The following is a 16,225-nucleotide window of genomic DNA, read 5'->3' on the forward strand; positions in this document are numbered from 1 at the left end:
GAGTTTCTCCATCACTTGTAAAATCTGAAGGATGTGCCTGAATGAGGTCCTGGTCCATCAACAGGTCAAGTGCTACCAGCTCTCAGAGGCTGCTCCCTGTGTCCATCTGTGAGTGCCTGGCACACTCAGTGCTGTTCCCATCCATGCAACATTGAATTGGCTCAGTAAAGAGAATGATTAAAACACGCACTGAGTTCAGGTCTATCAAAACATGCCTTGGCACACAGCTAGAAAGCTCTAGTCACACTTGTGCTTTCAGTGTTAAAATTAACAGTGTACTCTGACCTCAGAATCCTGCTGACTCTCAGGTGCCATTTGGGACACAACAGGAATCCCAGACAACCAAGTTGGGATATTTACATTGTGGTACCTCAGCCCTCTGCTGGCTCTGCAGCAGCAATTACAGCTCCCCCGTAAAGGAACGGTGTACTTTGGGAATAACAGGATTTGGTTTAGAATTTGCTACAGGTCATGCATGGGGTACCTGGCCCTTGACTGTGGTGGGACAAAACTGACAGAAAGTTTTGTAAATAACTGAAAACAGTTTGTGAAGCCAGGACTGGCTGAAACAATCTTCCAGAATAATGCTCTAAGATCATACCTGGAGAAGTTAAAGTTCTTTTTAATAAGGCAATGATTCTTTTTTTGTGGTGACTTATTTTATTTTTTCACACAGAGATCAACTATACGTTTGAAGTGGAAAACGAGAGGCGGCAGCTGGGCCTGCAGTCCAGGGTACGGTTCAGCGACCACTCGTCTGATCAGTTTACTGCAAGTACAACCCTGAGGGGACAGAACTCATGGGAGTGTGTGACTACAAAGCTTGTACTACAGGTAAGGAAGAGTATTTTATTTCTTTGTCATTTAGATCCATTTAAACCAAAAAAGTGCTTTTTTCTTTTTCAGCCTCATGGAAGGAACCTTTGTATATAATTTAAAAGCCACATGCAATATAAAGCTTCAAAAATAGAACCCCCCCATAGTTTAGTACTTTACTATTCCCTGCACACATGCTGCTTCCTCCTGTTGCTTTTCTTGCAAAGTATGTATAAAAGTTGTAGCCACTGCAGCATGCTCTGGAGGTCAATAGAGTTGAACTGATTTCGAACAATAGAGAGGAACTAAATGCCAGAAATGGAGAGCTGTTTCCAACAGAAGTAATTGTTACAGAATTTAATGGTGTGACTGTCTAGGAAAAGAATTTTAACCCATGGTTTTTGGAGTGAATGAATGGGCAGGGCAAGAAAGCTTGGTGTGTGCTCTCTTGACTTGGCTGCTACACTGCCCGTTAACGGTGGCGTTGCTCCAGGAGCTGAACAAACTCCTTCTCTGTGGCTCAGCAGGAATGAGTCCTCCTCCAGGGTTTCTTTTGACCACAGCAGATTAAAGAGCTTGAATTTATGCAATAGAATCATAGAATGGTTTGGGTTGGATGGGACCCTTAAAGATCATCCAGTTCCAACCCCCCTGCCATGGACAGGGACACCTTCCATTAGATCAGGTTGCTCAGAGCTCAGTCCAACCTATTCTAATTTTATTTTACTGCTGGAGTGTGAATTTTACCTGCCTGAATTACCATCTGTTGTTCCTAAGAATTCTTAATGGTGAGAGAAATCATCAGATTGGGAAGCCAGGAAAAAGAAAGACAGGCTGTGCACTTTGTGTTCTTGCATGTGTTTAGAAAATGCTGTTTAGAAAAAGCTTGGTTTTGTTTTTCATCTCTGCATTGTATACTAACTATGCCATTTATTTTAATATTTTATTTAATATTTTAACAGGAAAAAATTAAAGATAAGCTACGTCCCATTCCAGTATCAGTCAGCGTTAAAATTGCTGGCCTGGAGTCTAGCTCACCGTCCACAAGAAAAGAGAGTGCACTTCCAGATCTTATACCAATTCTAAATTCAAATGAATCTGAAACAAAGACCACAAAAGTAAGCCTTTGATATCACATATTCATATAAATCTGCACATCTGTAAGTAACTGAATTTTAAAGACTGTAGAAAGCTAAATGATGGCCAAAGGAAACAACTGGGGTGGCACTGGACTTGCAACTACTGGCTTATTATTTTATATTTTGTGCTGAACTTGTTAGCACATGTTATGAACTAGATCCTGCATTTATTTTGCAACAAAAGTGAAGATGGCATAGCTGCTAGGGTTTTTTCCTCTCCCCAGCAAGTTTAAGAGGAAATGTACTTTTGATTAAAAATGGAAATCCATTGTCTTCTGCTGTGAACACTTGTCTCACATAACAAAATAACATACAGTTTAATTCTTCCACTGGATGTTGTAACAGCCTTTGAGCAATGACTGCAGTAGTGATGTAAAAGGGAGAGAATATCTCAGTTAAAAGTTTGCATTTCCTCAGTGCTCACTGAAGAATCAGACTTAAGGATGTATTTCCTTATTAGAGTTCTCACTTAGAATTATCCAACTCTGCTTTTTAGTTACATTTCAAGTTCTAAATTACCAAGATCAAGGGCTGTATATCTCACAAAGAAAAACTCGACAGGCAAGAAGTAAGAGTCAGGTGAAAATCTGACCTCTGTCCAGGAAAGTGTCTCTGAGTTCTGTGTAGATGCTTTATGCAGTGCACTTGAAAAATCTTGTTTTAAGCTACTATCGTATGTCAGGCAGTAAAATTGCTTTGGTTTTATTTAGGTGGAGTTCTTAAAAGAAGGATGTGGAGAAGACAATGAATGTCACAGCAATCTGAAACTTCAGTACCGGTTTTGCACTAGAGAAGGAAATGAAGACAGGTTCACTTCTTTACCGCTGTAAGCCTTGATGAATGCATTGCTAAAGTTCAAATTATTAACAAGTGCTTAAAAGAACTTTTAGGAGAGAGTTCTGGGAGAGAGAGAGCAGTTTTCTGTCTGGCAAACACAACCCAGTGTAATAGTACTGATCTGTCAGGAGGAGGAAAGAGGGGAGAGAGGATGAGCTTGAGAAGAAAAGTGGTACAGAGTGGATACAAAGCGGCCACAACTGTGCAGGTGTGGACTAAAAGAAAAAAAAATTTGACACCTGGAGAAATGAGATTCTAAACCAACCTTGCAGTAGTTTACTGTGTGACACTGTGTTGTAGATGAAATTTTATTGTGAGTATGACAACTCAATATAGTATAGTCTAGTAGCCCAAGACAAGCAGTTACAGAGAAATAAACAGAGTAACCATTTCACTGTCACAAACATGCCCGCTGCATCCCTCCTCCCTGGAAGGCCAGTGAAATTAGAAAAGGGTTAAACAAACAGAAGGTGTGTTTACTCACTGTCAACAGTCAGTCACCTTTAGCAGTGAGGGCCACACCCTGACTCAGAAGCCAAAATCGTGCACTTTACAAGAAAAAAGCAGATCAGTAGATTGGAGAAAATTCATCACTAGTGAAGGTGAATCAGATGAAAGTGCTGGTTCAGAAATAGTATAAACTTGATTACTTGAGGGATTTATCAGTCTGTTCTGTCCTGTTAACTGCTGGCCACTTTCAGAGATGAAATACTGGTCTGGGGGAAAAAAACTGACTGTTCATGTGTTTATAGCCTTCCAGTAATTCTTGCTAATACGGGAAATTCTATTCAAGTAAAGCATGAGAAGAAGCAAACTTTCATAGGCATTTGTTTTCCTAATGCACACAACCCTGCATACTCTTGTTTCTGTAGGGAAAACAATGTGCCAGTGCTTGTTCTGAAAGATCAGAAAGATATTGCCCTGGAAATAACAGTGACAAACAATCCATCTAATCTAAAAAATCCACAAGAAGATGGTGAAGATGCATATGAAGCTAAACTAATTGCAACTTTTCCAGACAGTCTGACGTACTCTGCATTCAGGGAGATGAGGGGTTATCCTGTAAGTATTTTTAAGAGAAAATATGTTAAAAAATTTTAAATATTTTCAGGTAATTTTAATACTGATAAATGTATTCTGTTCAATCAGGAAAAACAGCTAACGTGCGGTGCTAACCAAAATGGTTCTCAAGCAGAGTGTGAACTTGGAAATCCTTTTAAGAGAAATTCCAATGTAAGTTGCAACTATTTTACTCAAGTTGTAAAATCTCATTTCTGACTGCGATTGTCCGAAGTTTCTGTGTGCTGTAACTGAAAATCCGATTTGGACCTGTCTCTTTAACTCCAGAACTTGATGGTGCATTTTTATAATATTGCATATATCAATATATTTTACAAAATGTTTATATATTTCATTATATTCTTTCTTGTCTAGGTAACCTTTTATCTGATCTTAAGTACCACTAAAGTTAATGTTGACACAACAGATTTGGACATTAACCTGAAGCTGGAAACGTAAGTTTTCTTGGTGGTCATGCACATGCGCTATGTTTTTATATACAGTCATAAAAACATTTTGAATTCATTTGTTCCTTTCACAAAAGTAATTTAATAGTAAAGTGAAAACCATTACATTTGTAAAATAAACACCATTGTTTCCTTTTCATTGTAGAACAAGCACTCAAGTTAATTTGACTCCAATTACAGCCAGTGCTAAAGTGGTTATTGAATTGCTTTTATCGCTCACTGGGTAAGTGTTGATAGCATAACAAATGGGGGGTCTGGGGACAGTTCTGCTGCAGACTCATATAAATCTGACTGTTTTCCTTCCCCACCCCCACCTGAACAGAATTGCTAAGCCTTCTCAGGTATATTTTGGAGGTAACATCGTTGGTGAGAGTGCTATGAAATCTGAAGATAATATTGGAAGCCTCATAGAGTATGAATTCCGAGTGAGTATTTAGATAATGTCAACAGCTGCTTTTAATCAAATGCACAGCTTATCATTTTATGTGTATGAATACTTGGAAAAGTTGATATATTTGGATTGGCTTTCTTTGTACCAAATTCCTGACTTTCTTTAGGCTTTGATATTTTATGGTCACATTTTGAGGAAGTGACCTGAGTGTCTGTACACTTTTTTTTTTGTGGAGCAGTTCGTGCACGTTCAGCTGTAGGGCATAAACCCCCTGCAGGTAGGGAACAAAAGTTAGAGCAGAACCTGCCTGTGGCCTGCCCAGGCATTGGCTGGTGCCCACAGACAGTGAGTTATGGGCACGTGCTGCCTGCAGGGCTGAGCTGGCACATGGAGACACTGCAAGAGCCCCTCTGAGTGTGTGGGTCTATTCCATTGGTTTCGTCTTCTGCCAAATATAAATCAAGAAGACTAAGAGAAAAATTAAAGTCCATCTTTGTCAGTCCTTTACTTCCTTCTGTACCTGCATGCATGTATTACAGTAGCAGGAGTTAGAATGTCTGATTTAGAACTTGCTATCATGAATAGTAACACTAGGCAAGAAAAAAAGAGGTTGGGAAACAACTTTCATACTTATCAGAGCAAGAGCTGGTTATCTCTGAGTGTCAGAGTTCCTCATAAGTTGCAGTTTGCCTCAGTTATGTAACTGCATGATTTGTTAACTCTAAATTGGAGTTGTCATTTCACATGAGAAGAGATTTCTAAATATCAACAACTAAAAGTTTATGTTAGGGAGTTTTAATCCTTACATTTTTAAGTCCTGTATTTACTTGCTATCCAAGTGTGCTACTTTTAGTATATGCTTTGTCTTTGTAGTGCTTTGACTGCCTTTCATCTGATCTAAATTTCCTGCTAGCTGCATGCTTAAAGCTTGGCTGAGTCAATAATGTTTTCAAGAAAAAAAAAATCCCTTTAAAAAGTATTTCACAGTTTAAAGAATGTTTGTTTTAATAGGTAACTAACTTGGGCAGACCACTGAAAACATTTGGCACTGCTTCCCTTGACATCCAGTGGCCTAAGGAAATTAATAATGGCAAATGGCTGCTTTATTTGATGAAAATAGACTCCAAAGGCTTGGAAAAAGTCTCCTGTCAACCTGAGAATGAAATCAACAGTCTGCATGTTGTGGTATGTTGTGTTACCCTGTCTTCTGTTTGTGAATTGGTACAACATGAAAGCACTCCGCAGCATGTGATAGTAGGGCATATCAGAGCTTGCTCCAGAAGGATTTATTTTTTTATCTAAAGAAGGTCACAAGTACAATACATAAACAATGTATCAAAGATTAAGCTTATTAGGAGGCTTCATAACAGTTAATGAGGCTAATATGCTAAAGGGTAGATGCTGTGGTGGTGTGACTGTTTTTGCAGTGGGCTCTCCTGGCAAATGCTCTTACACAGATGAAACTGCTGATTGCTCTAACCAATTTCATCAGCATTATTGAAATCTCTTCAATAATAAAAAAAACTGAGTTCTTACTCAGAAAACAATAAATAACTGTAAACATCTCCCCAGCCTGGGGGAATTCTTTGTTATTTTTTAAAGACAAAGGGCTTGCACTTAAATTTACTTATTTACAACAAATATAATAAAAAGAATTTCTCAAGCAATTTTTATAGGCCTGAATTGTGCCTATCTAGCAAGATTTTTTTCCTAAAACCTAAGCCTTTTTTCTTTTTTTCCATATAATTTTAAGATCATATGGGAGGAGTTTTATTTTCCACCATTAAAACTGCATGTACATAAATCCGTTCTTGTCAGATCACTATATTAATTAATACAATTTTTACTGAGTGTAATTACTATACAGTTCAAAAAACCCTGTATCTGTCGGCCTCAGTGCAACCTTATTCTTTAGCGTAGTACCATTAACACCCTTTATCTAGAACAAAAATGGAGATAGCATTGAAGGCTTTATAAATCTAAACCTCCCCTTGCCTTATTAAAGAAAATAGTCAGTTGGCCTTTCTTTAGGTAATCTCAAATTTTAGTAGCTGTCCCGACTCTACTATTAGCAATAAATGCAGGTAAATAGGGATATATAATGATGTCACTTGTGCTGATTTTGGAAGAAAAAACCACTCACTGAACTCTAGTTTCACTGGTTGTATGGGGTCAGAATTAAAAGATTCTTATGATAAACTAGTTTTTACTTTTTTTTTTTTTTCCCCTTTTAGGAATCCCATGACTCAAGAAGGAAGCGTGAGGTTGCAGAGAAGCAGATCACGGACAGCCAAGCATTTCCTTTATTCGCAGAAAGAAAACACAAAATCTTGGTATGTAGTCTTGGGTCAGATATGTCCCCCTGCACTCTTAAGAGGGCTTTTCTGAGTTTGTCAGAGTGAAAGAATTTATCTCTGTCTTGTTTTTATCTTACATCCAAGTACCAATGCTTTTAAAATTTGACTATTTAGATTATCTACCGATGAGAGAGAACTAGGAAAGAATATTTGCATTGTTATCTACATTAAAATAAACAGGTAGTAGTATCTTCATGGTATTTTTCTACTGCTGTTAGTACAAATGGATACTGGTTCTTGCACGTAAGTATGATGCATATAATCCAATTTTTAATCTTGGGGTGAGGTTTAAACAGTCTGTGAGAATGTGATCTTATTTACACGTAGAAATTTGTAATTGCAGGACTGCAATGTAAATGCACGGTGTGTGGACATAAAATGTCCCTTGAAGGGTTTAGACAGCAAGGCATCTATTGTCCTGCGTTCCAGACTGTGGAACAGCACTTTCTTAGAGGTAAGTCTTCTTACCTGCAATTTTTGAAAGGTCAGGGTTCTTTCCTGTTCTGTGCCTGATACCCATATTTTATTTTGGAACAGGACTTCTCCAAAATGAATTACCTGGACGTTCTTGTTAGGGCTTCTATCAGTGTTCCTGCTGCAGCTAAGAATGTTAAACTCACAAACGAAGTTGCTCAGGTAGGTTCAGTGTTTGGTGCTAATCATGTGTTATGGTTGTGATGGTTCCAGCTTATCTCAAAAGACCAGGAAACAAACAAATTTAAAACAAAACTAGCTTAAAGTCTAACTTTTTAACCGAGTTTTGAATTACTGATCATTTTTACCTTTTAATTGGGTTGGGAAAATTCACTACCATATTGAAATGATACCAGTAGGTGGTCTTCTTCAAAAACATTTTGTAGAAGACATCTTGTTAGAGATAAGACTGTATACCTTGTAGCTTTATAATTATATGTGGATTTTCAGAAATGCTCTTTCCATCTTCATGTATTTTCTGTCCTTTAGGTGCGTGTTACTGTCTTTCCTGCAAAACCAGTAGCCCTTTATACGGGAGTACCTTGGTGGATCATTGCGGTGGCAATTCTTGCTGGAATACTGATGCTTGCACTGTTGGTATTCTTGCTGTGGAAGGTGAGTTTTTATTCATCTGGCTATTTTTTATTTCCTGCTCTTTTACTGACAAGATAGCAAACTAATTAAGCAAGTGATTAACTATTTGGGACTCAAAACAGGGCAAAACTGCTCAAACCATACATTATTAGTTTCTCAATTTTGCAGCATTTGGAATGAAAATGGTTATGTAATTTTTCTGTTTTCACATCCTCAAAAGGAAGTATTTTGAGCTCTGGGCAAAACTCAAGACAAATGTTCAGAGACCATAGCTGGATACAGCTAATGAGCCTCTGCAGTTACGTGTAAAACTTCATGTCAGCTGTTTACAAATGCTTTAGCAGGGCTATGTTCTCATAACATTAGAAATACCATTAAACTGATAGTAGATAAAAATAACCAAAAGGTACAGTAATAATACACAGCCAACTGTGCTGGTGAATTTCTGTAGTATGGGCTTTTAAAAAATCTTAGGAGGAGTAAATAAGTATGTATAGCAAAAGGTTAACAATTTGAGAAAGAAAAAAACAAGTACCTATTTTTCTAATGACCTTTGTAAAAATGCCAACTATTTGTAGTCCCAAGTATAACAGAACAGCTTTTATTCTTAGTTTTTACAGGGTAGACAGTTAGTATTTGCTGTTATGGGATTATTTTAGAAGGTTATTAAGGAAGAAGAGGTGAAGAAGACTATCCTGTCACTTTTTTCCGTCAGAACTGCAGCAATTAGCTTTACTGAGGAACTACTATTTGCTGCAGGTTACTTCTCACAGGATAGTTATGACTTCCTTATTTCTAATAAATGCCCAGCTGCTCCTGCATATGTTCCTGATGAATTAATACTTTAGGTAGGCTGTTAGGTTATAACTACTGGTGTTTTACTTCACATGAAAATACAAGCATTTTTTACATGCACACACAGTGTAAAATGCTGCTTTTGATGACAAACACTGTGCTGTATTATGAAGGACAAACATTATACTGCAAAGACAGATACATAATTAATTTAAGGTAAAAGCTTGTGTTGAACAGGTCAAAGCAGTAATTGGTTTTGTTCTACCCTTTGTTCTTGTCTGTCCTGTGCACTGGTCCACAAACAGCTTTCTAGGCTTCTTGGACATACTTTATTGTACCTTTTCTTAAAAAAATCCAAGCAATTTATTACAAATTTACCAAAATGCCTCTAAAATAATATTGTCAGGTTATTCTGTTAATAACTTGTGTTATTCTGTTACTTTATAGATCAAGTTAGTCCAAGAAGTTCTCAGATCTAGAAACAGCTGAGTTCTGTTATTTTTTTTTTGTTGTTGGTTGGCCTGTGGAGGGATAAGAGGAAGACAGTTCACAGAGTTAATTAAAGTTAGTTTTAATAGGTTTGACATCTTCCAGTCCACAAAAAATTGACTAAATACCTTGCTTCCTTGTAGTGTGGTTTCTTCAAGAGAAATAAGAAAGATCATTACGATGCCACATATCACAAGGCTGAGATCCATGCTCAGCCATCTGATAAAGAGAGGCTTACTTCTGATGCATAGTATTGATCTACTTCTGTAATTGGTAACTGATGATATTTTTTAATTTTTAGCTGTGGCACATGCTATGGTTGCGGTGGCTAACTGTGAAGCTTTTTCTGCATATGTTCTATTAACTTTTGGATTTCAAACTGTTGTACTTGCTTGCTCATGCTGTTGATAGATTTTCAGCCTTTGGTGCATGTGAACACACACAGGTGTTTACCTTGGTCTAAAACACTTCTTGTTTATTTCTTTAGAAAACATATTGTTCTTTTGCAATGGGGTTTAGTCTTTTTTTAAATTTATGTTTTAACACTACAAGTGAGTCTTCAAGCTTGCAAGACGGTAATCAACACTGTAGAGTTAAAATGTAAAGATATATAAACGTGGATGATATATAAACTTGCTTTACTAACCTTTAGTGCATGCTAAAATGTCCACGTTGCCTGTAATGAGAGGGGTTTTCATAATGAGAATTTATTGCATGGAAACTTCTGTTTTACTTGAGTTCACAGAGGTACACTTTTCTAGGAACAAACTTTGCTGAAGGTACTAGATGCTTTATGCTTCCAGAAACCTTTATTCAAATTAAGATATCACATGCTTGTACATTATATCAGTAAGTGATGCTTGGGATCAGAGGGTGGGGAAGAATTCTTAATGAATTATGTCAAAACAGTGTTTAATGAAATCTTAACTATGAGATCGCTGAAGATTTGGTCTATGCTCACTATAACCTTTTTTTAATTCAGTTCCATGTAAGTTCTAATACTAAAAAAACCTCGAACCGCAACCAAACCAAATCAAAAAACCCAGCACTCTAAACACTATGAACAAAAAGACCTTGCCACTTTAATCTTTTCTTACCCCCAGCAGTACCTAATGACAGCTGGATGGCACAATGTCTCTTAACCCTCTAACCCTCAGTGACCTGTAAGCACGTACAGCTGAGTGTCTGCCAGTCATGATCTTGGTCACATGGTGGCCATAGCTCCATTTTGTTTTGAAAATTAATTTCAGTCTGTTCCTCTATATTTAAAATCAGTTTTTACAGTGGCTTTGGATAAGAAATTGCAGAGCACAAATAAACTGTACAGGATTTCATCTAGAGTGATTTCCCATGGCAAAGTAAGCAAGACTTGTGTTTCTAATACTGCATATGTGTAATTAGTTCAGATGACTGTAGTTGAGATGGTGCTTTGAAAAACAAGGCCCTAGTGTAACTTTTCTTGGTGGTTCTGGAAGTCTTTTTGTAGATTTTTAAGGGTAAATCATGTCACCATGCAGGAAGACACTGAAGTACATAGTTACCTTTGATTCAGGAGAAGGAGCTTTCCTGAACTGTACCTACTTCACTGTGTAGCAGTTAAATGCTCTCATTAGATGAATGAACAGCTTTGTACTGGAGGGAATCCTTTTAAGGTATTAGATTACCACCATATGGCCAGACTGTGCCATTTGTCTTCCAAGTGCTGCTGGAATAACTAATGCAGACCTGCTGCCTCACATTTTTACAGCTACGTATGCTACATTTTTGGCTTACATATTTTTCTTTTCAATTTTCTTACCTTTGTATTTGTGCAAAGGAAGAATTTAGTGCCTCTATGATTGTAGTACTTTGGCAGCAACTTAAACCTAAACTGTTCTTTTTCTCCTCTACCTCAGTGTGGGTTCTTCCAGCGTTCCAGGTACGAAGACAGTGTCCCCAGCTATCACGCTGTGAGAATTCGAAAAGAAGAGCGACAGATCAAAGATGAGACAAAACAGTGGTTCACAAAATGGAATGAAAATGAAAGTTATTCTTAGGGAAAAATGTTCTCCATCCAGAAAGTTCAGAGAGAGGTTAAGGTTTTCATTAATGGAATACTGATGGAGTTAGACCTATGAACACTATGGACATTCACCATTTGATTGTAGATATTACTACTTATACTGAGGCTTTTATTTGCACAGTTAAAATTGCTTCAACAGACTTTATTTGCATTATTTAATTTTCAGACTGCCTCTTTCTCCCCTCAAATCTAACCCACACTTCAGAAAATACTATGTTGATTTGGGGTCTTTTCTGCAAAATATGCAAAACCACTATAGCAGACCTTTTCCTGTGATCCTGACCTTCTTCCTGGTATGTAAGGAATGGACGATTAACGTCAAGACAGGTTCTCCATTGTTCCCTCAATACATAGTGCTTTACAAACACACAGTGGCCTTAACACACTTTGTTCAAGTATAACTGAAGACCTGCAAGTTTGCTTTAGTCATAACCTTTACCTGCTGCAGTAGTTAGGGCTTAACAAGAAGCATCATCTTAAATTACATGTGCAATGGGTCATGTTGCTTGATTTTTTTAAATATTTTTTTTTTAAGATCAGATTGTGTGATTCTTGCTCACAACAAATATACACAGGTTTTTTTTAAAAAGAGAGGCTTGAATATTAGATGTACTTTTTGTATATATATATTTTAGTCATTTTTGTATTTATTTTTGTTATAAATCATTGTCTTTGACTAACTGTTAGGCCAAAGACTTAAATGAATTTTCAAATCCACTGTGTTTTTGAACTTAAGATTATGAGACCTGAGGCTTTCACTGCATTTTAATAAGTAACTGAAGGTGCCAATACTTTCTAAAAATGTAAATATTTATGCTAATAATGTGTATGGGGCCTTTCTTTTCCTGATACTTGTAAGTTTATGTGTTGTAACATCAGGTCTTGTAACATGATTTGTATATTATTGCAGACTATTTAAGGATTTGGACACCAAGCAGAAATAGGGGTTTAGATAGAGTTTTATACTTGCTGTAAGAAAGTGAGTTCTCTCAAAACAGCTTTCCAGCTTCATAAGGACTTCCTGTTTGGCAAAAGGCATTGACTACTGCAACTGTTATACAGCACTTGAAAGAGTCTGTAGATGCCTCATGTACCTTAACTGTGTGGATCTGGAGCTGATCCACATTGAGACTACTGAATCATCTCGAATACCTGAATGTTGATAAAGTAGAACCATGATGTTGTTTATCAGAAATCTAGTTACTGTACCATAAGTGATAAAATTATTTAAAGAGTTTACTTTTTTACCCAGGTTTTAAAGTGTTGGTACTATTTAAGAACAAAGATTTAGTTCAAAACTGTTTATTCCATGTGAAACAAAATTCTGCTCAAAAAGTATGTATTTAATTGCTCGTAATTTGAACTATGCAAAAACCTCTTGGTACTTTTTCCCCTCATAGGGTAAAAACCTGCTAGGAGGGCAGTTGTCAAGTGTCTTATTTTTACTACTAACTTTGAACATTAGTACGAAGGTGTGGTCACCTAAAAAGTTTCAATTAATTTACTACACTCATCTTTCTTAACACTAAATAATCTCAGTATGTTATGACTGATTTTATGAACATTTGCATATGAATGTTGATGTTACCCAGTGTTTGAGCTTTTAAAATTCTAGCTTATTTGCTGAAAGGCTCAGCAACATCAGAAGCCAGGCTAATCAGGGGCTAAGAAGCTTAACAAATACCCCTGAATCTAAAAGCAGATTCTGGCCCTCGCCTAAGAACATGAATGTCTTAGCAGTGTTAAAGTGAAAGTTCTTGAAAAATAAGTCATGTCACTGGTATACTTTTATCTCAAACTTTCATTATACTGGCTAACAATGCTACATCATTCCATGATTAGAAATGACCTGTGGATATTTGTATAGAAGTGTGAAATAAATTTTTTTTAATTAAACATTGTCTTGGCAATAGTGATTTTATCGTACTTAACTGAGGTGGCCATAGCTAAGTTCAGTAGAATATGCTGAAAGCCACAAACTGTAACAAGTTCTCTGATTCTTGATATTGCCACAGCTCCTGCTCCTGCCCCACGCAGAAGGGCACACAAGGAGCTGCAGGAGATAAGGCACAATCTCGTGCTCGCAGGCTCTCTGCTACTTGCTGTGGCTGCCAGCATTGCTCAGGGGCAGGCAGAGCCTGGAGCCTGGCAGAGCTCCAAGTGTCAGCTCCCAGCGAGGCAAGCTGCCCGCTCCTCACTCCGTGCTTGCGCTCACACTGCCCAGGGGATCTTCAGTGCAACCAGCCTCCTAAAAATTTTCCTAAATACAGCCAGATGAGTGTTTGAGTAAGTAGGGGAGAGGGATACATCCCCCAGAATTGGTCAAGGACTTCATATACCTATCTCTATTTAGCAGTGAAAGATTGATACTGACAGTCAGTAACACAATTGCAGGGTACAGCTTCAAGTCCACCAAAAAACCCCACAGAAAAGCCAAAAATACGCAGGGGGAAAAACCACCAAACCCAACAGAGAAAACATAGTTTATCTCCGTTTTTAAGATGTCAGCCCTCACAGGATCCTTTGTTCGCCTTTGCTGAGAGGCCTTTTAATGCAACAAAGCCTGAAGATAAGGGTTAGCTGGATATGTGCTAGGCCAGCGTTTGTTGTGGCCAGGAAACTTCCAGGACTAGAACCAGAAGATGCCACTAGACCTTTCAGAGCATGTCCAAGATGTGAACTCAACCTGCATTTATCAAACAAGTATTCTCATTCACATAGCACAACAAACATTCTTCTACAACAAGACAAAATACGGACTGGGAGAACAGTTAAGTAGCTGATCATAAGGTTTAGTACTAATATAGTATATTGTGCTTTATATATGCTGATATATACCATACATGCATAGTACTATATATAGTATATACTATATATACAGTGATACAGCACTATAAATAACAGTGTATGTGTACAGTATGTATATATGTACCCTTATAGAACCTAATGTACTATATTTGCTATATATAGTGTGTGCAGTGTGTATGTATCTACATAAAAAATAGATACACTATATACCCCTAAGGTACATAAGTGGGATGTTGGTAAACTGCAATACCTTCATGTACCTTTAACCATCAGAGCACAGGAGATGCATCTTATGAGAGAAGCTTTCAATGCAAGTGACCACCACAGCACAGTTTCAATAACGACCTGTGCAGAAGTTATATGTGGAAAAAGAGAGAACAGGGCACTCGGGTGGACACAAATATCAGGAATCAGCCCATAAAGTGAAAGGAAACTTTTGAAAGTGGCACTGAACTACCAGTCCCCATTCAAAGCACCCACGTTCCAATGCTAATCATCATGACTGGAGTGTGTCTAAACTAATATCAGCAGACCACACAGAGCCAGAAAGCTGCTCATTTACAAACAGCTGAAATAACTTCTCCCAGCACAGAGTAGGCAAAGGTGGCAGCAGTTGGTTTGCAAAACCCAGGAGAACAAGCTGTAATGAAACAACCAGGCAACTGTAGCTGGCATGCTGAGCCAGCAGAGGCCTGTGGACATGCTGGACGTGCTTCAGCTGGCCTGCCAGACAACAGCCTGTGTGTCACAGGAAGAATGGAAGCAGTGTATCTCCCCACAGGGACTGTGTAAGCAGTTGCTTCAGTTTTTTATCCCGGTCCTCAGATGCCATTAAATGTTTGTTTGTCTTCCCAGGCTATGGAGTCATAGATACTATACACCTTTTACAGCCTCATAAGCCTTGCTGAGTCCTAACCATGATCCTTGTGAGAAAACACAGAAACTCCTTAGCCCAAGACACAGCCAAGGTGTGACATGGTCACTGTACATGGACTGGGGACCTGCAGTTTGCATTTTCCATACTGCAAGATAGACCTCTTTCCTCCTTTTCTTACTCTCCAAAATGTTTGTCTGCAAGCTGCACGTTTTCAGGGCCCTTCCTTCCTCATCATAGAAAACAGGCAGAGAGAACAGGTTTTTGCAAGAGGAGGTGTCCTTGCTTCTGCTTACCTAAGTACTGCACACCAACATACGCCCCCTTGGCACTAATAAACAGTATTTCACCTCTCAATCCCAGTGTCATCAGGGGATAGGGGAAGAAGGGACAGAAGAGTCAAATACTTTGGAAATAACACGGTAAGTTAATTAACAGAAATGTTTGCAAGATATCGCTTCGTTTCTTGAAGTGGAGGAGTTCAACAGTACAGAGCTGAGAAGTGCATCACTCCCAGGAATTTCTTTGTTGGGGTCTCTCTTCTGAGGTACCAAGCTACCAGATATCAAAATTGATCTGTGCCAATAAACCTATCTGTTGGAGATGAGAGCCTAGTGTCAAAACTTAACATCTAAGTTTATCAGAAATGCTTATAATCACAACTGCTTTTTTGGTTCATATTCTAGATATTTCTACCAGAGCAGGACAATAAACTATTAAATACACTGTTTGGTACCTCACATGTTGCATTAGCATCCTAACAGCTACTAAAGTGATTTAATGTGATCTATGGTCAAAGTGATTTTTAACCAATACAGATGCATATGGTGCTCATTGTTGACAGATCGGGAGTCTACCTGGCAGAAGCCCTATTTTTTCCTCTGTATTTTTTTTTAATTCTTTTTTTCCCTGATAACTGAAACAAATCCCAGCCCACCCCGCAGCTGGGCAAAGGGTGCGCTATCAAGAAGAACCGACTCCCTCAGGTGAGGCTCTGCCCTCCCACCGCCCCCCGGGGACCCGTCCCCGCCCGGTCCCGCGCTGGGCAGCGCACGGCCGAGCC

The 16,225-nt window shown here is 38.2% G+C and overlaps 1 protein-coding gene across 2 annotated transcripts in view; it reads left to right on the top strand.

The window, feature by feature from the left end:
• The window catches only part of ITGA6 (integrin subunit alpha 6), a 45,902-nt gene extending 32,526 nt beyond the window's left edge, over positions 1-13,376 (top strand). The window contains exons 12-26 of one of the 2 annotated variants that reach the window (XM_029959834.1): positions 677-834; positions 1,779-1,934; positions 2,666-2,781; positions 3,665-3,854; positions 3,942-4,025; positions 4,227-4,306; positions 4,464-4,541; positions 4,641-4,743; positions 5,721-5,894; positions 6,944-7,042; positions 7,410-7,520; positions 7,604-7,702; positions 8,030-8,155; positions 9,562-9,691; positions 11,314-13,376. In XM_029959834.1, the coding sequence (XP_029815694.1) occupies positions 677-834; positions 1,779-1,934; positions 2,666-2,781; positions 3,665-3,854; positions 3,942-4,025; positions 4,227-4,306; positions 4,464-4,541; positions 4,641-4,743; positions 5,721-5,894; positions 6,944-7,042; positions 7,410-7,520; positions 7,604-7,702; positions 8,030-8,155; positions 9,562-9,669 (1,682 nt within the window). In that variant the 3' untranslated portion in view covers positions 9,670-9,691; positions 11,314-13,376. The remainder of the gene's footprint in view (positions 1-676; positions 835-1,778; positions 1,935-2,665; positions 2,782-3,664; positions 3,855-3,941; positions 4,026-4,226; positions 4,307-4,463; positions 4,542-4,640; positions 4,744-5,720; positions 5,895-6,943; positions 7,043-7,409; positions 7,521-7,603; positions 7,703-8,029; positions 8,156-9,561; positions 9,692-11,313) is intronic. The other variant, XM_018071702.2, reaches the window with a different exon arrangement.
• The last annotated feature ends 2,849 nt before the right edge of the window (positions 13,377-16,225 follow it).

The sequence above is a fragment of the Manacus vitellinus genome, unplaced genomic scaffold (assembly GCF_001715985.3).
Source record: "Manacus vitellinus isolate BGI_N305 unplaced genomic scaffold, ASM171598v3 scaffold_22_pilon, whole genome shotgun sequence".
Classification (NCBI taxonomy): domain Eukaryota; kingdom Metazoa; phylum Chordata; class Aves; order Passeriformes; family Pipridae; genus Manacus; species Manacus vitellinus.